This window comes from Manis pentadactyla, chromosome 3, assembly GCF_030020395.1.
Source record: "Manis pentadactyla isolate mManPen7 chromosome 3, mManPen7.hap1, whole genome shotgun sequence".
Lineage (NCBI taxonomy): Eukaryota > Metazoa > Chordata > Mammalia > Pholidota > Manidae > Manis > Manis pentadactyla.
Window position 1 is genome coordinate 218,433,282 of NC_080021.1, and position 22,503 is coordinate 218,455,784.

The 22,503-nt window shown below is 56.8% G+C and overlaps 3 protein-coding genes across 6 annotated transcripts; 1 reads left to right on the top strand and 2 right to left on the bottom strand.

Moving 5' to 3' along the window:
* Positions 1–147: 147 nt before the first annotated feature.
* LOC118920477 (surfeit locus protein 1) lies at positions 148–4,622 on the bottom strand. Of its 4 annotated transcripts, none has more exons than XM_036901397.2 (9): positions 4,496–4,622; positions 4,356–4,407; positions 2,995–3,125; positions 2,832–2,914; positions 1,996–2,178; positions 1,059–1,131; positions 802–964; positions 394–475; positions 148–317 (listed from the first exon to the last, which is right to left on the bottom strand). In XM_036901397.2, the coding sequence occupies exons 1-9, from the start codon at positions 4,613–4,615 to the stop codon at positions 248–250; spliced, it is 957 nt and encodes a 318-aa protein (XP_036757292.2). In that variant the 5' UTR covers positions 4,616–4,622; the 3' UTR covers positions 148–247. The 4 variants fall into 4 exon arrangements, with proteins under 4 accessions (XP_036757292.2, XP_036757293.2, XP_057355178.1 ...); XM_036901398.2 differs by having other exon boundaries at positions 2,995–3,143; positions 4,496–4,614; XM_057499195.1 differs by lacking the exon at positions 4,496–4,622 and having other exon boundaries at positions 4,340–4,397.
* A 1-nt stretch (position 4,623) lies between these two features.
* On the top strand, positions 4,624–9,369 carry SURF2 (surfeit 2). Its single transcript, XM_036901404.2, has 6 exons — positions 4,624–4,779; positions 4,962–5,116; positions 5,831–5,934; positions 8,149–8,334; positions 8,514–8,677; positions 9,265–9,369. Exons 1-6 carry the CDS (start codon positions 4,702–4,704, stop codon positions 9,346–9,348), a joined length of 771 nt encoding a protein of 256 aa, XP_036757299.2. The 5' UTR covers positions 4,624–4,701; the 3' UTR covers positions 9,349–9,369.
* A 304-nt stretch (positions 9,370–9,673) lies between these two features.
* On the bottom strand, positions 9,674–22,400 carry SURF4 (surfeit 4). The gene is made up of 6 exons (XM_036901403.2): positions 22,218–22,400; positions 14,960–15,146; positions 14,194–14,270; positions 13,489–13,532; positions 12,850–13,036; positions 9,674–12,104 (listed from the first exon to the last, which is right to left on the bottom strand). Exons 1-6 carry the CDS (start codon positions 22,263–22,265, stop codon positions 11,838–11,840), a joined length of 810 nt encoding a protein of 269 aa, XP_036757298.1. The 5' UTR covers positions 22,266–22,400; the 3' UTR covers positions 9,674–11,837.
* Positions 22,401–22,503: the final 103 nt, after the last annotated feature.

Below are 22,503 nucleotides of genomic sequence, written 5' to 3' on the forward strand. Positions count from 1 at the left end.
TTGTACCAGACCTCCTGTGTAAGTTGGTCCAGTTAAGGAAAAGCAGTCTTAAACTGCTTGGTTGTATGCAATATTCAAATATTCCAACCCAAGACTGGATTTTCTGATCAGTTAACTAGCTCATTTAGGTAGGACAAAAGGCACAACTGGGTAGTATAGAGTTTTATTTACACCAGTGATAACATGATCTTAAAATGTTCTTCACTCACTTCTCATTATTTAGGGATGGGGCTGTCAGCCGATCTCATCATAGGCTCGGAGTCCGACGTAGGAATTTCTTAAACCACAGGTACGATGTGGCTGCACAGAGTCCATACCTTGGGTTGAAAACAAGCTGACAGTCAGGGTTGTGAAGGGGAGGAAGCAGAGGAGCAGCTGGGAACTGGGACTCACCAGGTGACAATGTACTGCGCATGCTCATTCCTCAAAGTGACTCTGGTTTGCCCTCCAATGGGTCCTCCGGGGACTGTGCTCCCTGCAGAGACAATGGGCTGTAGCCTACCATCTCTGGCACGTAGGTCTTGCTCTCCAGCGGTACAGGCAGCCGCCTTGGGATGCCCATAGTGCTGCTCAGAGCTGTCACTGCTGCATACCCAATTTAGGTTACTGAGGCCTTTACCCATCACTAGCCCCTGGTGGTGCTTCCTTTCCTTAGGCTCTGGCAAGCATCCTGTCACCCCTCCACCCAACACACACTATAGAGTGTAAGCAACAGTTAATAACCGGGAGATGTCCTCAAGGAAGGTAGAACAGGGTATTTACTAAAGGTACTTGATCTGGGGTGGTCTGATCACAACATACTGAAGTCTGCATCGATGAAAATGGGGTCTGTTCCCGTGAGCCTGGCCATGGCCTCCAGATCCCGGTAATGCCAGTGGTTCTTCTCTGGATTGTTCTCAGGAACAAAGGGCTTCCTGGTTTCTGTCAGCCTCACCATCCCAACTAGATCCACATCTCCCTCAATCTACAAAGGTGTGAGGCAGTTCTTTTAGAGCTATGCATGGAGACTGGGTGGCTACTGCGGAGCTCTACTCGGGAGAGGAGTTCATGCCCCTTACCTGGCCTTTCTGCCGTGTATCAGGATTCATTTTCTTCCTGGGGACAAACCCTCTATTTACCAGGATGGTGATTCTAGAGGAATAAAGTATGCTCTTTCAGGCAGGGGAAGGCTTGAGAATAAAAATCATCACTAATGGAAAATTCAAAATGGGGCTGTGTGGAGGCTGATCGTGGGAGTGCTTCCAACTCCTGCCTTGGGAAGGTCTTCCTCTTAGGCCTGTCTCGGTGGGTAAGTCGCCAATCCCTTGAAGGCAGGCCCCAAGGTCCACCCCAATCTGCTTCCCTGTGCCCCACCTGTGACATGCAGCCAGCCGCTGACCACCACCATGGGCCGGGCAGCACTGAGACCTGCTGCTCTTGAGTTGTAGCAGCAGCTGCCTTTTGCACCAGCCTCCACTCCCTAAATGGGAGCCACAGGAGCAGCCTGCTAGAGACTCCATGGTTGGGAGAGTTGCGGGGGGAGATCCGCAAACTAAAACCAGGAAGCTGTGGGCCTTTGAACGTTAACATTTGTCACCTGTCCTTCACTACCCACTTCTGGGACATGCCGTTTCATTTCCGTAATGTGTCAATCTCCACTACAGCTTTGGCCCAAATAATCCCTGAGAAGCCTTTCCTGACTGACTCTGTCCATCAGACCTGGGGGCTCAAGTTCTCTTGCTAGTCTCACGCTGCATCAGAATCATTTAACCTGTTGGCCACTAGGCAGTTTCTCCAAGCGAGCCTTTTCATCCATCTCTCCTGCTTCAGAGCTTAACATACAGGAGTTCTTATGTAATAGGAACTACGAATTTCATGCTCTTCAAGGAATTGAACTTTTCTGGGTACCTTGGATTCCCCAGTCTTACCAAGGTTGGGGGTTAAGAAGGAAAGATGAGAATTTGTATGCTCTGCTGCATCTGCCCAGCCAGGCAGCTCCCTCCAGGCCCTACTCACCCCAAGTCAGTGCAGTGGAAGGGGGTGATGACATGGGCCCCGCTCTCTGCTGAGGAGGAGAGCCGGCCTGCCTCCCGGGCTGGGTTCACCATGGTCCGGGGCATCATGTATAGCTCCTTGGAGTGGTCAAAATGCCCCCTGACCTTCACTGGCCTGTACTCCAGTTTTTTCAGTTCCATCAGGCTGTGTGGGAGAGGGAAGTGGAGCTGAGGCCAAGCAGGGTTTGGCAGAAGACAAAGCCTGCTGTGGCCTGAGGAGGACTGTGGGGGATTTGCAGGCACGGGGACTGCCGATGGGCAGAGCATGTCCTCTAAAGGTGGACGCTGAACCCTCTGACGCCAAGTGGGGATGCAGATCTGTGCTAACAGTCCAAGTTTTCAAGAGAAGCTAAAATACAGACCAAGCCGCATCCACAAGCCAAATGAGGCAAACTTGTTTGCTTCCCTCACCGGAAAGCTTTGTTGAATAGATCTGTCCCCCTAGGACGTGCTTTGCAGTGAGGGTAGAGGACAGTGGGAGCGTTTGGCCGCTTCTTCAGATACTTCATGTCAAGAGATGACACGAGGGCATTGCCCTCACAAACTGGCTAAGAAGCACTGCTATAGGGGCCATCAGTGCTGAGGGGTCCCTCAGGTACACCAGATCCAAAATGGTGAAACCCAGAATCAAAGATAGGGTTTTTCTATACGTGTCAGGCAGCGTCCCAAGTGCCAAGCCAAAACCCGTCAGGTCAACCGATCTTCAGCGCTCCTGACCTCCAGGCCAAAGAAAGCAGAAGCCAGGCCCACTGCTGACCTCAAGTGAGACCAGCGCCGGCTGGGCAGCCATACACTCACTCTCCCGGCAGAGGGATGGGCTCGGCGGTGACTCTAGACTCTAGTTCCGCGATCAGCCTCAGCTTCCACTTCCTACGCTGGACCTGTGGAAAAAAGGCGCGAGCCTGGAGGGGCGAGTGGGGTCAAGGGCTCGGAGCCACAAGGGTTCGAAGCCAGTTTTTACCTGCCATGTCCCCAGGCCAAAGGCAGTCACAGGAATGAGAAGCAGGAACCACTGGAGGAAAGAATCGTCTTCTGCTTCAGTGGCAGGCGCTCCGGCGGCAGAGCTGCCACACCTGCCCGGCCAGGCCAGCCCTAGAACGTTTTACAGCACTGATAGGGGGTGAGAAGCCCTTCAACGAATACAACTGGCACAGCCAATTCAAGACGACTGCCAAAACTACCCAAGAAAATGTGGTATAGGAGTAAACGAACCAGTTTGCCGTTAGGCGCCAGCTAACAGCGCCTGTGTCTAATCCAGCTCCTGACCCGGTGCCCGGCACATGGCGCGCACACACCCTGGATGCTCATGACTGAACAAATGAGACCCAGGGCTTAGTCCTGGCTCTGCCGCCGACCACTACCCTGGTAATGCAGGTAAGCACCTCATGCCTTTCATGCAAAACTGCGCTGAGGTATCCTATTACATCTCTGAATGCCACAGGTCATGTGTCACGAAGAGACAGAAACTGGATGTAAACTCAGGATAGTGGTTTACAGAACCCAATCTTTTTTCTTGGTATTTTTAATGTACAATTACATGAGCAACATTATGGTTACTAGACTCTCCCTATTATCAAGTCCCCACTACATACCCCATTACAGTCACTGTCCATCAGTGTAGTAAGATGCTATAGAATCACTACTTGTCTTCTCTGTGCTATACAGCCTTCCCCGTGTCCCCGCCCCACGCCGCCCTACATTATGTGTGCTAATCGTAATGCTTCCCCCTTATCCCTCCCTCCCCATCCATCCTCCCCAGACAGAACTCAATCTTTAACAGCTTCTCTTCATTGCTCATAAATTTAAGGTAACCATATACACAGCAGGTATTTTTAAGCTCTCAGACGGTGAGCCTAATCAACTGCGGGCTTTGTAGATGGTAAAGAAGCAGGTCTGGAGCAGGCCGACAAAGAACCCTTTGTTGTGCACAGCACTACACCAAAATACCCTTTGCTGTATACACCCAGAGGCAATATGCAGACTCTGGTGGTTAGATACGCTTTCCTTCAGAATCCCAGACAACCGGGTTTCAATCGTCCGTTGGCTCCTAATCAGCTGGGCAGGCGTTGGTAAGTTATTTAAGGTCTCCGGCCGTGGGGTATCACGGGAATGAGACGGGGGCCAGCGGGGGCTGCCGTGAGCACAGCGCTCGTCAGGGCTCGGCACGAAGTCAAGGCTGGATTGAGTGGCACCGAGTGGAACCCCTTTTGTCGGGCGGCAGTTAAGGGCCATCTCAGTGCCCACGGCCCCCCCCCCTGCAAGCGAAGGCAGGGACAAGGCGTCTTTCCCAGGGGCCCAGGTCTCACCTGGACGCGTCCTCACCTGGGTGCGGGGAGACCCCAAGGACGCTCCTCCTGACCGTGCGCGCCGGAGCCTGCGGAGACGCGAGGGGCAGGCTGAGCCCACCTACCCCTGGACGAGGCCCTCCCCGGCCCACCCGACACCCCGCCCGCCCGGCTCACCGGCCCCGCGCCCGCCGCGCTGAGCCTCAGTCCCGCCACCCGCAGCCCCGGCCCCAGCCACCAGGCCCCAGGTGCCATAGCCGCGCCAGCCCGCAAGGTACTTCCGGGGCCTAGAGGCATCTACTTCCGGGGCGCCGCCGAGACCCGCCCCCGGACCCACGTGGTTCTAGCAGCTCGCTGCTTCCTGCTCCGCGGGCGGCCCAGCTATGGGCGAACCTTCGGCGGACGTGTGCGCCTTCCTCCTGGAGCACCCGAGCCTGCGGCTGGAGCCTGGCGCATGCAGGGTCCGCGGGGCGGGTGGGACGCCTGACCGCCCCCGGGACCCAGCCACTCCCCGGGACCCCCCGACTGCCCCGCGGGACTCCACCGGCCGTCCTTGTGCTCCCCCGAATCCCCCGACCGTCCCCGGGACATCCCCACAGCCACCGGGACCCGCTGACCGCCCCGCCTGCCGTATGGCCCGCAGGTGAGGTGCGCGCTGACGGGCCACGAGCTGCCCTGCCGCCTGCCCGAGCTCCAGGTCTATACCCGCGGCAAGAAATACCGGCGGCTTGTCCGCTCCTCCCCGGCCTTCGACTACGCCGAGTTCGAGCCGCACATCGTGCCCAGCACCAAGAACCCGTACGTGAGCGGGGCCGCAGGCCGGGCAACCGCATGGGGGCCCTGGGTGGGGATAGTTCCCAGCTGTGCGTGTGGCCGCCGCGCGGCGGTAGCCTCTGAAGCCCTGAGCCATCCCCGCTCAGTGAGTACTCCTTGAGGACACTGCCAGTTCTGCAGCTCCCACCCTTCCATGAGCTAGGCGACCTGAGATCCAGGTGGGAGTCCTGTTGCTGTGAGTTGAGTTACAGGGATCCCAGGTGAGGGGCTTGTGCGCTTTTTTGTAAACGTGAAGTTTGACACCTGGGCTTGGCAGCTTCCTAGGGGAGTGGGAGCGCCTGCTTTGCCACCTGAAGTTCTGAAAGATCAATTTCACATCTTTCAAGGAGAGCTTTGATTTAGCCCAGAGCTATGGTTGACAATAGTAGGATAAAGAGGGCTGTGGTGAGTGTGCCCATTTGCTGCGTGTTTTGCCAGGCTACTTTGTCGGCGTGCTTCCTCTCCTGCGGGAGCAGTCTGGTGGTGGCCAGGCCTCTACTTCAGGGAAACGTCGGGAGGACCAGGGGTTCTCCGCCCTGGCTGCAGAGTGGAAGTGCCTGGGCTCTTTGAAGATCTTGATGCCCAGGCCTCCCCCATCAGACTCTTTTGGGTGATTCCAATGTGCAGCCATGGTGGAGAGCCACCGGTTGTATCCTTGCTTGTGAACTGCTCCTGCAAACGGAGGTCTCCCTGCCCTAGGCACCAGCTGTTCTGCAAACTCACCCTGCGGCACATCAACAAGGCCCCAGAGCACGTGCTGAGGCATACCCAGGGCCGGCGGTACCAGAGGGCACTGCAGAAATGTAAGTGCCCGTGGGGGACACTACCTGCCTGCCTCCCCCAGGATGAGCACCAGCCCTAGAAGGCAGAAGTGGCCTCCTGTCATCCTTTGGGACCACTTGGTGGACGGACCCACTTGGCTGGTCCTGGCACAGAGGGGAGATGGTAGAGAGAGGTGCAAAGCCAGAAGCAGAGTCTGAGGGAGTTGCAGGTTGTAATACGCGCTGTGAAGGAAACGGTGCCAAGGGTTGTCAAGAGGGCCTTACACTGGAGGCCCGGGCGGACCCTCTGAGCTTCTCTGTAGGCTGAAACTTCAGGGACACTCGGAGTGCGAAAGGGTCCTCCAGAGGAAGGGTCTGGGTGAGGTCAGAGGTGGGAAATGCTTGGCTGTGGGGGTTCTGAAGAGCAGCCGCCGTGGCACCTTGGCAAGGCAGGGCCAGAAAGCTAAGTGGGGACGAGGCCACAGGGGTCTCAAAAACCATAGTTGGGGTCACACAGTGGAGATGCGCCGAAAGGTGCAGGCAGGGACTGGCATGGTCAGTCAGTGTGGGTCAGAGGGCCGCTGTGGCTCTGAGAAGAGAGATGAAGGGCAGGGCACTCAGGGGCTGTCCAGTCACCCAGGTGAAGATGGTGGTGGCTGGGGTTACCGGGTGTTGGCAGGGAAGATAAGGTGTGGACAGGTTTTAGCTGTTCTGTGGTAGAATCATTAGGCGGAAGTGACAGAGAGGAAATGAACAGATCCCCAGATTCCTGTCCTGGGAACTGACGGTGGCGGCATCGTGAAGTTCGGAGATGGAGTTAACAGGCTTTGCGGGAAAATGAAAGTGCCTTTGGATGTTTTAAATTGGAGGTGTTTCAGGGATGGCTGAAACACAGACCAGCACTCAGGTGACGCGAATCACTGACGTAGAGACGGCATTTGAATCCCTGGAGCCAGGGGAGAAGGGTCAGTGCTGGGCCAAGCCGGGGGGAGCCCCAGGAAGGTGTTTGGGGCTGAGAGGAGCTTCAGGGCAGAAGTGGTGGACTCTTACCAGACGTTACCGTGGAAGAGATGAGTACCGAAAAGCGACCTGAGACTTGACAGTTGTGGGGACGGAGCCAGGCTGGGGTGGTGCAGTGGTCGGGAGCCTGGGAGGCAGGGGTGGAGGGTGGGCGGGCAGTCAAATCAGGTGGCTTGATGGAGGGAAGATGAGGAAGAGAAGTCTGAAGCTTTTATTTCCCAATGAAGAAGCCAGGCCAGGTCTCCGCCTGAGGGGGAAGAAGTGGAGGGAGCCAGGGAAGGCTTCTAAGAAGGGGGACCCCCGTCTTGGGTGCCTGGCCAGAGCCGCCCAAGGCCAGAGGGCTTGGGTTGCTTCAGTCAGCCCAGCTTCCAGGCTGGGCTTCCCCACCAGCAAGAGAACAATTACCATGTTGAATCAGGACAGGAGGTGGAGGGGCGCTTTGGCCCTGTCTGAGGGAGTCAGCACTGGGTGGTGAGGGCCCTGTGAGAGGCCACTGTGGGCATGGGGTGAGGGGCAGAGATGAGACAGGGGATCGGGCCCAGAGGTGGGCAGGGATTTGGAGGCCAGGCCAGCAGTGCTCATCCACCCTGTTAGTGACGATGGCAGGAGGTGGGTATTGAGAGCCAGCCCCACTCCTGCACCCTCCTGCAAGGTAACTGCCCTGGCCTGGAAAGGCCCAAGCTCTAGCCACCCAGCCCCTCCGCACTGCCTTCCTCCTCCCTGGGGTCAGACTGCATCCTCCACGCTAAGTGCCTGGCCTCCCTGACTCCTCGGCACATGAGGGAACAGTGACCCCAGCGAGGCCCTTCCACGGGAGCACCCAACCCCTCTGCCCCAACCCAGTGGTCAGCCAGGGCCAGGGTCCAGCTTCCACTGAGCGCCACCATCTAGGGTAGTGTCCAGGCGAGGAGACTTCTGTGTCCCAGTGACAGGCTGGTGTGGCTTCCAGGCCAAACTACTTGAGCCCCACGCCTGCTCAGCACCCTCTCGGCTGCTACCTCCTGGAGCCTGGCAGGGCTGCAGCTGGAGGCTGGGTGCTAGGCCTCTGCCCTCCTGCCCCTATCTCACAGCCCTACTGGCCTGCCCCCTCTCCTGGCAAACCAAGCCGATGGCACTGACCTGCTGCCACTGACCTGTACCCAGTGGGGTGGGAGACTATGCCCTAGTGAAGCTCAGCTCCACATCCTGAGGCCGGGGGACATGGAAAGAACTGACATGTGCTGGCCTGTCTCCCAGATGAAGAGTGTCAGAGGCAGGGGGTGGAGTATGTTCCCGCCTGCCTCCCGCACAAGAGGAAGAAGCGGGAAGACCAGGTAGCCAGAGATGGGCCGCCTTGCACCAGAGAAGCCTTCTGGGAGCCCACGTCCAGTGATGACAGTGCAGCCCCAAGTGACAGTGACAGCATGGCAGACCTGTACCCACGTAAGCGGACCATGCCCCTGCCCCTCCCCATCCTGTGCATCCAGCTGCAGAGAACACCCCCACACCCGCCCACTGCAGGTCCTCCCTGGGTCCTGGGCCCTGGCTGGACGCCTGCTTGGCACCCCCACCCGACTGGCCATGAACTTCACCTGAACAGCTGATCTCTCTACTCCCTCCAGCTGAGCTATTCACCAGGAAGGAGCTGGGAGGACCCAAGCATGGAGACAGCACTGGTGGCTTTATGACAGAAGAGGGGGACAGGGAGCCCAGGTGCCCAGAGACGGGCCCTGCGGACGGAGAGGGGATGGAAGTGGACCAGGAGCCGGGCCTCAAGCGCAGGAAGGTGAGGGGTGCCTCTGGGGCTGCTAGCATGGCAGCAGTGGCCCCTAGCAATGGTTTTCAATTCCATCAAAAAACATTTAAGAGGGACCTTTTTCCCAAATGAAATCCCAGACTAATGACACGTAAGTAAAACTGGAGCCGGATCCAAGGCTGCTCTGACAGGCGTGGGGCTGCTGCCTGGTTTGCACTTGCACACAGGCTGGGCTTCCTGGGACAGGAGCAGGACCCCTGGTCTGGGGCTGACTTGGGGCAGCAGGGCCTGCTGGAAGGCTCTGCTACAGACACAGACACCTGTTCGGTTTGCTCTCGGGGCAGGAAAAAGATTTTGTCTCCTTCCATGGTCAGCAAGCAGGATTGGGGTCAGGCGGCCAGGTGTTTATCACAAGGTTTGGGAATTGGTAACACTGCCCACATGCCCCACAGAGTCACCCTGGAAGCCCGCAGCTGTGGGGGAAGCCCTGGGCATACAGCTGTCCCAGGAGTTCCTGACTGAACCCTCTCATCTGCATGGGGGTCGGGGCCCAGACCCCACGCCCCTTCACCCTGGATCAGAGGCCCCCTAAACAGATGCTCTGTTTCTGCCTACAGAAGCAGCTGGGGTTGCTGAAAAAGAAGTTCCGAAGTCATCACCGCAAACCCAAGAGCTTCGGTGCTTTTAAACAGTTGAGTTAATAAAAGTCCCTGGAGAAAGCACATCATGAAAGCCTTCAAGATCCTTCAGGTACTTCACCCTAGGCTCCTCAAGGTGCCCACCATACATCCTCCGCACTGCTGGGGTGTCCCAGGGCCTTCTGGCCCCAAGTCACTAGCCAAAAGGCCAGGCTGGGAGCCATCCCCCACACCCAGGAATCAGCAGGGACCCCAAGGGAAGAACTTTGTCTGGATGTGGCCCCTAAGTGGTCCCCAGCAAAGCCTAGGGGTCACGGCTCACTGTAGCGCGCTGAGGAGATGCTGGCCAGGCCCCACCCGGCCGGACAACGCGGAGGATCACACGGCATACAACAAATGCCATTGTTTATTTTGATGTTTCCAAAAATCAAAACGTTTTCAAACACAACTAAGATATAAAATACAGCATAAAATGAAGATTTATACCTATTTCCCACATAAAGCAAGAAAATTTTCAGAAATTATCTTGCCAAAAACAACTGGTAGATCATCTTTTCCTCTCCTCCCCACAAAGCATCTACCCCATTCCTGGGCACTGGCTGGGGAGGGCTGAGTGAGCCCATTCAGGGCTGGGGAGGTGGCACCCACTTCCAACATCCAGGGTGCCTGGTGAGCACCACGCCCCTCGGCCCCCGGGTCAGTCCGTTTCCACAAAGCAACAAAGGCCTGGGCTGAGGGGGACCCATACATACCCTGCCAGAAACAGTGCCGCAGAGAAACCCGGGCTTGGCGGAGAGGGACGTTCTGTAGGGCTGTCACGCTGTGTTAGTGGGAAGTGGTGGCGGTGGGGGGGGACGACCAAGAGATGTCTGCTGACACTGACAGTAGGAAACCGCCCTTTGCAATGGGCATCTGAGTAATCAGAAGTGGAAAAGCCCTCTGTCCTCAACCCCCAGCTTCATCTTATAAATACCAGAGGCCTGCAGTGGGCCATCGGGGGAGGGGGTAGGAACACCTTGGGGTGAGCCTCACTGGGGCTGGAGCACAAGGTGGTGTGTGGAGGGGTGCACCACTGTACTCCTCGGGTTAGTGGGCCCAGGCTTCAGAACCAGGTAAGGTTCTAAGAGCACCGGTGAGCCAAAGCCGGCCTCAGCCCCGCCTGCAAGCTTAACGGGACCGGAGAGGTTCCCCACCTCTCCCTGGCTCTGGACAGGTCCCAGCAGCCCCGGGGACAGGCTTTGGGCCTGCACATCTAGCTGATGAAGCCAGAGAAGGAAAGACAAGCCCTGAGGCAGTCCTCGCCCGAGTCTGGTTGGCCTACCAGGCTGGTCTTCCCCATAAGGGTCTGGGGGGACCAGTGGGAGGCACAGAGATGTCCGACTCCCCTCACGGCATGTGCTACAACCCAGGCAAGCGGAGAACTGCCGCAAGCGCTCACGCCCCCAAGAAGAGAGACGCAGTGTAAGGCAATGTTAGAAAACTTTAAATACAGGTTTAAGATCCAACCAGTAAGGCATCACAAACCATAGAAAGTAATTTGGGCTGCACTCAGCGTAGCAAATAGACAATCCGAGCAAGCAACAGCCTCCTGAAAACGAAGTGAAGGCCACGCAGCCTGGGAGAAGCCCCTGAAGCCGAGAGGAGCCGGGCGGGCACTAGGCCAGGCTGGAGTCCTGTCCGGGGTTTCAGCCGTGGCTCCGGGGAAAGGTCCAGCATGAGGTAACTGGTCGGGGGTCCGTCACCACACTGCCCCAGGGCGGCAGCTGCTCCTCCCGAGCCGGCCACGTGGAGCTGCACGGCCGGCTGGCAGCTATGCACCAGGCTGGGGCAGCACGCAGGTCCCTCCGGGCCCAGGGTGCGCTTCCCAAGGACTTCTGGCCCTTCCGTCCCCACCTTGAGTTGCTAAGGCTCCCAGGATACGACCCCATAAAAACCTGTGCTGACTTTCTGATCAATGAATTTCCCATAAAATGGCGCCTCAACTGCCCCTCTAATACTGCCTTGTTCTTTGGGTTTCGGTCTCTAAACGTTTTCCCCTGGCCCTCTAAATATAATGCAGGGCAGAAACAACGTGGAAGCCATTGGTGCAGTTTTAAACCAGAGTTTGACTGTGTGATGTTGGGCTGGGCAATCCCAAATCATTGTTTTAAGTAAAAATGGTTAACTTAAAAAAATAAGAGGGAGACCACTTTGAATGATACACAACTGTATCTGCTCACAGTACAGCCTGAAGGCCCCCCACCCCCCAAAAGACAAAAACAGGACAGAGAGGCCACGGCCAATGGAGCCACTCAGTCCCAGAAGCCAAGGCCTTGCCCTGGGGGGCAGGTACCGACTCGGCTGGCTGGCTCTGAACGGCCAGATGCCAGCTGGTGGGTCCAGAGCAGGCTTAGCCATCGATGTTCAGTTGTCTGCAAATAAAGTTCTCAAAACATCTGTGCCTTTACCAAGGGAGGGAAGGGAAGAGGATACATAAATGCTGGCAGTTTTGTCGAATCCACCCAGAGCCAGTCCTCAATGGCCAGGGGTCAGCTGGGCAGGGGAGGGGTCTGTTACCACTCTTTCTTCTTCTCATCCATGGAGACGCCCCCGGGGCCCAGGGCCACAACCAACAGCAGGCCTCCGATCACTGACATGGTCTGGAAGAAGTCGTACTTCAGGAAGTCATGCATGGGCTTATACATGGGAATGGTCCAGAAGGCGTTGAAATACACGTTGATAGCAAACAGCCAGACAACGAGAGTCAAAGCAGCCAGCTTGGTTTTAAAACCAATGGCCACCAAAATCATCAGAGCTGTGCCCACTATGTTCTGCAGAATCTGCATAGGTCAAAAGGTAAGGAATTCAAACTCAGTGTGAGGAAAGAGAAGACATGATTTATAAATGGGCAAGTGTCACCTGCCCTGTGTCATGGAAGTATGTGCCGGATGACAGAGCCAAGGGGTGTGCGAAGAGGCGGTGCTTCAGCTTTGGAGGCCGCCTTACTGTCGGGGAGTAAATGCAGGGGCAGTGGAGAGAGGAAAGCTCCAAGGCTTGAAGGTTTGGGGAAGAACAGAAGGAAGTCGCCACTTAACAGGCTGCGATTCACCAAGACACACCCAGGTCTGGGCTGGTGGGCCCGAATACATGCCCGGAGCTGCCGAGAGCCAGCTCCTCCCTCGCCTGCAGTGCCAGGGTCCCCCATCAGTTCTATCCCAGAGGACAAGGATAGAGCTCTCCTCACCTGCACCCCAACATCTGGCACACAAAAGCAGAGTGATGATGGCAAGGAAAATGAGAGCCAGGAAGAACCCCAGTGGGCTCCGCAGAGGGCCGGCACCCTGGGCACCAGGGCCTCCAGCATGGTCAGGGGGAGTCTGGACTTAATCTGTCCCAAAGGCAGCTTCCGAGCACATGAGAGCTTGCCAGCTGTTTGTTTCTTTTAATAGGATTGGAAGGTTTGCTTCCTTTGAGCCAACTCATCCCCGTGTCCCCTCAAGCTCTGCTTAGCACCCAACTGGGGAGGGGAGGCAGCACCGCTTTTCGGACAGATGCCGGACCTGTCAAGCAAACAGGAACACTCACCGAGAAGAAGCTGGCGTCAAAGTGAAGGAGGGTCATGAACATCAAGACCAGCAGCACCCTGCCTCCCAGCTGCATGTACTGTTTGGGGGAGCTCTCCCGCATGGTGGGGACGCCCGCGAACATGCTCTTCCCCTCAGAACGGGACTCGGCTAGAAGCAGCAGCAAACCGCCTCCCAGAGCCAGGTTCCTGGGGACAGAGATGCAGGCTGGTCACTGAGGCGCGCCCGGCCCTCCACAAGCTGACAGGCCAGGTGAGGGGGGGCCCTGGCAGAAGCCCAGGAAGGCCCTTACGCCCCTCCCTCCCAACCAAGCAGGACCAGGCAGGCAGGCAGGAGTCCTATGAAGCCTTATTCAACTGTAGCACAAATGTGTCCACACTGGTAACAGGACACGCTCAGAACCGGGCCCGCTCTTAGCTGTCCTGTGGACCCGCTGGGTCCCCTCCCTTGTGAAATACAGGGTCAGGAGCAACGACTTCATCCCCACTTGTGTTCTAGGGGCTCTGGGCGAAGATGGACAAGGTTCTGCCAACATCCACTACTGATTCTAAGAGCTCAGCTTGGACCCAAAGAAGTTTCCACCAACCGACACTTACTGAGTTGAGAGACATGAGCAGTACGCCACCCAGCATGCACCTACCTCATCAGAAACTTCAAGTCCCATAAGATGCTGTAGGCAATCGTCTGAGGGGATCAAAGAAAACAGAAAAACCTGAGCCTCAGCATTTCCAAACGAATTTGTGTCTCTACAAAATTAGTAGCAGTAGGGGATTCTCCAGCATTGGGTGGGAATGAAGGCACAAAACGGTGTCGGGCACCAAAGCCTGATCCACGATGGCTTGCTCAGCGTGCTCAGCATGCTGGCGGGTCCCCTGCTTACTAGCCTGCGTTGCCAGAGCTAAGCCAGGCTGTTCTGCAAAGCACTGTGGCTCTGAGGCCACTCACCCAGATCAAAGCAGTCTGAGCTACACAGACCTGAGCAGGTCATCTACACAGCTAGGTATTCTGTTCTGTGGAGTAAAATGGTAAGACCATGTCCTAGCTGCAGCCACCAGGTGATCTGCCTCTTGTCCAAGGACACCCAGGAAAATGGCCAAAGGTGGGTGCTTGGAGCTCAGCACCTTCTCAGGGCACCAGCCTCTCCAGCTCAGGACAGTGCTGTCCTCCAGGAAGGTGCCGACCAGGAGCATGCATTGAGGAAAATCTAGTGACTTCTCAGAGGAGAAAAAACGTCCCAGCAGAGACACTCGGATGGCTGAAGGAGTGATGCCAAACCCGCACAAGCCTTTGCAGAAGCTGATTCAACCAGAGTAAGGACAGGTGAGACCCCGCCCATGCCACTTACCTGCAGTGCTATGATTCCAAAGAGCCCAAAGCAGGCATACTGCACGAAGTTCCTGCTCAACACCAGGATGCAGCCAGCTGGAAAGGGGAAGGGCAGGATCAGGGGCTGCTGGCGGGGCCCAGGCCACTTCACCTGCCCTCTGGAGCGGCGGCGGCCCAACTACCTACCTGAGCAGAAAGCAAACTTTTGGGAGAGTTAATGACAGGCACAGACCACACACACGTCAAGTGGACTGACTTATCAAAACACTAGTCTAGAAAGGGAACCGCCAGTTACAGAGAAGGGCTGTCCATCAGGCTCTGCAGGGGAAAGCCGCAGGACATGCTCAAGAGTGCAAGCCCTCTCTTGCAAGACATACAGGCTGCGGAGGGCTCTCATCAGGAGACTGTCTGGAGCAGAATAAAGACCTGAGGCCAACAGGAGCCGTATGCTGGTCTCAGGCGCGCTCTTCTCCCTCTGCCTTGACCCTTTCCAGACTCCTTGATTTCTGACTGCCTTGGCTCCTTGCCCACCCAGGTCACCCGGTCTCCAGCATCTCCTGCTTTGGGCACTTAAGAGGACAGGTCCCTGTTGTGATTCTTCAGCACGCTCCAAAGCCGTGAGCCCAGGACTGAACATGGAATGTCCACCCAGACATAGTGCAGCACTAACTCCCAGGCCTGGCTCGCTGCCCTGGAGGGGGGGAAGGAGGACCCTCAAGTTTACGTGCAGCCCCCTTGGCCGTGGTGCTGGAGAGGGAAGCCTGGTGCACCTCAAAGCCACTCACTCAGCTGTCCAAGCAGGTTAAGGAGCACGAAGGAGGAGGCCAGCAGGTAGCCGCAGCTCCAGGTGCTGTCGATGTAGTCGCGCTGCTCGCCCCACTGCAGCCACATGCGGATGCCATCCTCCAGGAAGGTGCTGATCAGGCAGAGGCGCGCCACGTGGGGGAGGTACTGCTTCGTGACTCGGAGGAACTGCGGGGCCACAGAACCCAGGTGAGGGGGCCCCAGCACCTGTTCTGCAGGCCTGCATGCACCATGACCCTGAGACGCACACCTCAGCCGGGCCTGTCCAGCTCAGGCCCCTAAGGTGGCGGCCATGACACTCTTCCATGACGTCACCTATCTCGGCAGAGGTGTGGGTGGCAAGTCCATGGCCACAGGACACACAGCATCTGCCCTCCGGTGAGGGCACTGTGACAGGCCGGTCTGCTCGCTGCGTACGCCACACCGGCACTGGCCGTTTGTTACTGTGGGCTGTCCCGCATGGAATTGTGTGAACAGCACCCTGGTGGCTATGCAGCAGATGCCACAAGCAGCCCCCCTCGTTATGACACCTGAAAATGCTGACACTGGGGGGACAAAACTGGCCCACCCCCTTGAGGATGACCTCTCATTTACAAATGTGCAAACCCAACCCAGAGGGGAGAGGGGTCACCCAGAGCTGCTAGCCTGGCCTGCTGGTCACACATGGCTGAGCCCTGGCTCCCAGCCACCCAGTGATGCTGACAGCCCCCTGAAGGCCGGCAGCGGTCGGCTGAGGTGACACCACATCCCTCCCAGCCAGCCACACGATGAGGTCCCGTGGGTACACTTAGCCCAACTCTTCCCAGCAGGGAGAGCAGAGGCCCGGCAGGCCAGCCCTGCACGAGCTCCCCTCTGGAGAGCTCAGGATCAGACTCACACAGACTGGTGTGCAACAACCGTGCACGCACTCGAAGCTGGCATGGCTAGTGGCTGGAAAGCTCGGGGATTTTTCTAAAAGCCTGTGTAAAGCCTAAAGCAAATTAAAAACCTGCTAACAAATGGACGGACCACTGTTTCAACAGCACACCAAAATTCAAATGTGTAAAATCACCGGCAAATGTCAGTGAGAAAACACATTTACAACTTCCTCTTGTTCCATGCGTGCTATGCCACCTATGACAGCATGATCAGGGTACAAATACACAAGCCTAGAGTCACTCAGTATCCCCAGGCACTCGCTCTGACCAACCTTTCAAGGCTGAGATAGGAAAGAAACCCTACGCTACATGGTAACTCAACAGGAACCTGGGAGAAAGATCGGGGACCCGCCCACGAGTGATGTGTCAGGAGGCCAGAGTCTAAAGGGTGCCCGTGAGCCTGCGCCCTCAGAGGGACGGTCAAATGAAGGCTACAGCCCCTCAGGGCCGACTGAGCCTACTGTTTGAATAAATGTATGTTTAATTTTTGACATTTTGAAAAATTTTATGAAGTCCTAAAAACTGCTGGCACTGTCAATCATAGCTCATGAGCTGTGTTTTGAGCACCTCCAGTTGTCACCTGTGGCTCAGTCAGCACACAGAAGCCTCCCTCGTCCTCCAGTCTGGGCCACAGCAGACTGGCTCAGCTGGGAAGCCGGAGAAGAGGAAGACATTACAAGCCAGGTGTCCATTCACTTCCCACCTACCGAGCCAGACCCTGAGGTGTCCATCCTGCACGCTGGCTCAGCCCCTGACCCCCCACTGGCAGAGGCCAGGGAGAAACAGACAGGCAGATGCCCAACCAAGTGGACACATGGGAGGAAGCACAATCAAAAGGAAGCCCCGTGTCCCACCCCGGCTCTGACAGCCACCAGCCAGTGCCCCATGACATGGACAATCTGTGTTACAAAGTGACACAGCTGGACCAATGGTGGCTGAGGTGCTTCCCAACTTTCATAAGCAGAGGAGAAGGAAGGAAGGAGAAAAGACCGTGCGGAAAAGGAGAGGCCCCAAATACTCCATGCGAACTCAGGAGTCCACAGAGCAGACACAGGACGTGTATGCGCTCAGAGTCAACTCACCACCAGATCAGAAGGTGTGGGGACGGCTGGTGCCACAAGGCCTCCCAGTGGGGCCTCATGGCCCGGATCCCTCCAAAGGCCCAGCACGCTGTGATCACCCCTCATTCATGAGAAGACTCACCCCCTTGGCTCTCACGCAGTGGCCCTGGTGTCAAGGCCCACCAAGCTCTGGCAACGACATGGGCTTCAGCTCAATGTCTCCACCTGGGAAGCAGCAGTGGCGAGGCCGGCAGGCTGCGACCAGAGCCGCAGTGGGACTCCCAGGCAGGGTTACCCCAAAAGGCAGTGCCAAGACGACTCTGGAGGGGTCCCGACTTGCCGAAAGCTGCTCACTGCCAGGTCTGCCCTGTCAGTCACCATGGTCTCGGAGACGGGCAAGCAGGCCCGGACCTGTGGGCTCCAGTCTGCGCCAGCCCAGCCGACAGCACCACCTTCACACGCTCATTTGCTCCCCAGCCCAGCCCAGGTGAGACAGAGTTTAAAGCCTCTACGAGGAGTCTGTACTATTAACTTGAGTGGGTCAAGAGGATTAAAGAACAGCAGACTCCTCCCGTCAGAGGTAATTCACTCCTCCGTCCCTGTGCACAGGCAGAGACCCAGACATCCCTTTGCTTTGGAGGGAAAACGCAAAACTCCAGATATTTGTGCTCTGCACTCCATCATATGCCTGATTTTCAAAGTCAAACGTGGTCTGGGTGTAGGGGGGACTGTTCTACAAGCCAGGCCCACCAGAGCCTCTTCAACCAGCCATCTTGTGACATTTGGAATGAACACAAAAGAAACCACCACATTTGATGACATGAGACCAGACCCATTTTCATCTTATTCCCTACATGTGTGTTGGTCACAGTGGTTCAGAGAGTTACTGAACCCACATGCCGCCACTTGGGACAGCATCCCAAAGCCAGTGTCCCTTCAGCACAGCAGAGAAAAGCACTGGAATCAGGCACTCCCAGCAGCCACCAAGGGCCGAGTGCTAAAGCCCATTAACGCAACAGCTGGAGGTGAGCCCTGAGCAGGGGCGCCTGCAGGAGCGGGGCACCCTCTGTGGGCAGGCCCCCCACTGGAGTCTCCCAGGACCTCCCAACCTAGCATGATGTGTTCACAAGCAGTGCTAGCATTTGAGTGGCTCAAGGGATATAGAAAGCTGACCTGACTTACACGGGGTCACTTTAGAGGATTGCAGGGACTTAGGAAACCTAAGTATACCCAACCTGAGACAACTGGGAATGCCGCGATGGCATCACACAGCCGCCAGCAGCTCCAGCCTACACAGGAAAACCTACTTTCTCTTGGTATCAGGACAAAAAGGAATGAGGAAAACAGGCTGCAATTCTTGGCTAATGAGAACTTTGAGAAAGGAAAGGGCAGGTCAGACACTCTTGATGGCTGAGGACTGAAGCCGCTCTCCTCAAAAGACAACTTGAGCCTCCCCATCCCAGAGATTTATAACCTGTGGTCGGGCAACTTCCTTCACGTCAGAAAAAGACAGGCTGGTAGAAGACTTCAGGGCCTCACGTGGGCATCCACCTTGACCCCAGGGCTCCCCAACAAGTCTCCCTGCGGGCCGCTCCTTGAGGTCCAGGAAGAGGTGTTGACTGGCCCTATGCTGGCGAGATGGCCTGGCTCTCTTTACTAAAACCCCACGGGACAAAGCACCCAACCGTAGGCGAGCAGTGACAGGACATGTTAGTTCCGGGAGAAGCTTCGCTAACCACTGCCCCTCCCACATGGCCCACTCCCCATTAGAATGTGGTGGCTTTTCTTAACCTCCCATCTAAAATCAGCAAGTAGGGAAGACAGAGTTGGCTCCCCTTTGCCCCCCTCCCCACTCCTTTGTGGCATAAGGCAGGAAACCTTTTGCCAGGTGACAGCAGGGGAACAAGAGGAATTTGCTTAGAACCCACCACTGTCCCCAGAACCTCACCCACACCTAATAAATGAGCTGTTACTCCAGAGCCCTGATGCCTGTGGGCTCCATGTGCCCAGCTCGGTGTCCTGCTGCAGCCATCCTAGCCAGTGGCCAGAGGGGGCTGCTGGAGGGGAGAGCTCCCAGAACCGGCTCTGTCAATGCCCAAGGACAGGTAAAATACCAAAGGCCACTCTGGAAGCAAGGTCCCATGCAGCTTATCTGTCACCCTGGTGATGAGCCATAAGGCAGAGACCATTAAGCACTAATACTCCTGTTTACAGGCATAGGTGTGCTCGGAAATTACATTTTGCAGACTGGCAGTGTGGACCAGTCCGCCAGCACTGACATAATTTTGGATTGCTGAGTTCACTGGTCTCTGGCCCCTGCCAACCTGGTCTCAGATGGCTTCCGGATGCCTAGCCCAAAGAGTAGTCTCAGCACTTTCTCCAGCACCTGATTTCCTGGGAGCAGGGGGACACTGTCCCTGGCTGCCCAGGCCTAGGAGCTTAATGCCAGAGATGCAGCTTCGGAGGAGCCTGCCAGCAGGAGCTGCCCAGGCCGCTTAGCTGTGCTCTTGCCCATGAGACCTGAAAGGCAGGTCACAGTACAGCCAGCCTTTGGAGCCCAGCCTTTAAGGTGCCAAGAGGACCCCAAAACTTCAGCCCACCATGGGCAGTGCCAGACCATAGCAAACCTCCCTCTCCACATCTGCAGATGGAGACACCACAGCCAGCCTCGCCGGGCCCAGAGGGTGACCCGAGTAGCATGTACGGAGGAGTGGCCCAGTGCTGGCACAGCTGGAGTTCAGCATCATTATCCTAACTTTCAGAGGTTATGCTCTGAGTAGCCCAGACTTTCTGGTCAAATCCTGTCACTTCATTCTTGCTTTTGTTTCTTGAAGGTTTGAAAAGATGAGTATGTGACATCTGATCACTGACTTCAGTATTTCCCCATCCCCTTCAAATCAGATCATTTTCATTTAAAACCCCCCCTGGCCTCTCAGCACCTGGGTCACTGGCAGCTTTGTTGTTTTGTTGTCAGGGGAGAGTGTGAACACAGTCCCCGACTAGCAGAAACCTGCCAGTAGAGACTTGCCCACACGGGGGCTGGGGGGGGGGGGTGTAAACTGCACATCCTAAGTGCAGCAGAGGAGCCTGGTCTGGGGGTAACCACTTCTGTGACCACGTCATCTCCCCTGCCAGCCGAGTACTGTCTTAAAGCGCCAATACTGTGTGGATCCACATGAAAACAAAAGCACCATCCCAGCATGGCCAGATTTTGTCCACAGGGAGCATCACTTGGGCTCTGCTTGTTATCTGCCTTCGTTCTCCTCCTGTGCCAAGCCTGCCCGTGGCAGAAGACGCTCCTCCTGACTTTGGTTCTGAAGAGATGAGGGCTGCTACCCTTCTGAGTCACCCACAGAGGGACATGGGGGGTGCTGCTCATGCCCTCTCCCACTGCCAAGAGGGGCCCTGCACTGCCTGGCAGCCCAGCCTTGGCCCTTTTGCAGCGGGGGTGCTTTTCCCTCCTCTGTGCCGCAGGAGGAACACCAGGCCTCAGAAGCATGTTGCATGTGGCACTAGCCCAAAGGTCGCAGACTGGGTTTTCTCCCAGCGCCGTGGCCCCAGGCCAGTGCAGGAGCCTCAGCTGGCCTCAACTCCCACAGTAACTTGGTGCAGGCCGTGTTTCTGTGCAAGGGCCTTCCCAGTTCCGAGATTCTGCTTCTTTCATTTAAAACAAAATGCATGGAGATAAAGGCTTACATAAAGAGATCTGAACTTTTTTCAGTAGGAGAGTTTATCATCTGACAGTTGGCAGCACCTTGGTTGGAGACATTTTATCTAGATTTGATTATGAAATGTACTTGCAAAACCAGGGTTTTCCAGGCTGAAGAGTGAGTGTATGAAGCTCTCATAGTTCCCTGGGTTAAAAGGAGCTATCTTAGTAAGGAGTTGCTACCTGGGGAAATAAAATTGGGTCATTAAAACTATGTCGAAGAAAACTGACAAAGCCTGCTTGGTTCTTGAGAGTTTTTTGGATAGGAATTGTTCTTTTGAGGGATAAAAGTTTCAAATTGTGTCTATAAACACAAAACCATGACCTCTGCAAAAACAATTTCTTCCAGTTGCTATACTTTTTTTCCTCCAGACGTGGTCTTAAAATATCGGCTAACAAGGAAGTGGTACCACAATAGTGAGAAACTACCCTTCAAGGGGAACACCGGGAAATCCTGTTCACCCATACTTCATCAGAAGACACTCGTTCTTTCTTTAAATCACACACACACACACACACACACACACACACACCCGCCTTCCGATAAGCCTGGGCCTCGGCGTAAGCACTCAATACTACCCCCACAAGTTAAAAATTTAGCCTCACTACTCTTAACTCTGGCAAAGTCACAAACACCGTAAGTGAACCAAGGAAAGAATGGCAACTGGGCCAGACACCATCCGAACCGTGCGCAGAAGGCTGCTCATCCGCAGACATAAGAGGATCGTTTTGGAAGTTAAAGGCACAGGACTAAGTAATCAAACAGCTTAATGAAGAAAGGCTGGAAGCTCCGCCCTTCCCCTTTCCGGCATCTGAGTCCGTCCATCTCGGTTTTTGTCAACCGCCTGTTTCAAGAGCTTCCCTGTTACTCAGAATGCCACCTGTACATTTTGGGAAGGAAAAAAAAAGCCCAGAAGATAGGCCTCCCCTCCTCCCAGGTCTGTGTACAGACAGAGACACCCATTTCAATTCAATCCCGGGGCAGAGTCCAAACAGGGAGGGAAGACGCAAGGGTCAAAAGGACCCCGTGAGTCCGATCTAGTTGTGAAAAAGAAAAAAAATAGTGCTTTCTGTAGTTGGGATGCAGACCAAGGCGCCCCCTTTCCTCCGGGAGGACCCCCGGGCCTCCAGCCTGACCAACCCCTGCTCAGGACCAGAGCTTCCCACCCCGCCTCCTGAACGCGCCCGGCAGCAGGAGCGCGCAGGGACCACCGCGCCGACGAAGGGGAAGAGGACGGACGCTCCGGGGCCGGGCCCGGCCCACGCCGGCACCGCGCGCAGGCCCGGGGCTGGCGGCCCGCTCGGGAGGCGGAGGCAGCCGCGCACACCTCGCCGCCTGCTCCTGCCGGGCCGCGGCGCAGGGCGAGCCCCGAGAGCGCACCCGGAGCCCCGGTGGGGCGGGCGGCGCGCCCAGTAGGGAGCGCCCGGTGGGGGAGGGGCGGCGCGCTCCGGTGGGAGCGGCCCGGGGGGCGGCCGGCGGGCACGGGGGGCGGCCGGGGCGGGGGCCCGGGGAGGGCTTCGCGGAGGGGGCCGGCCGCGCGGCGGGCCGCACCTGGTCGGCGAAGTCCTCGGCCGTGCCCATCAGGTCGTTCTGGCCCATGGCGGCGGCGGGGGACTCGGCTCGCTCGCTCGCTCGGCGCCCGGCCCGTCGGCACCCGCGCCCGCTGCGGCCTCCACAGGAAGTGCCCCGCGGCCGGCCTCGCTGCTAGTCGGCGGCTCCGGCGGCTGCCACGTAGGCCAAGCCTTAAAGGGGCCGCGCCTTAAAGGGGCCGCGCGCCGCGCTCGAATCCCCGCCCCCCGCGTTCCGGCCCGGCTGTCCTCAGGCCCCGCCTACCGCG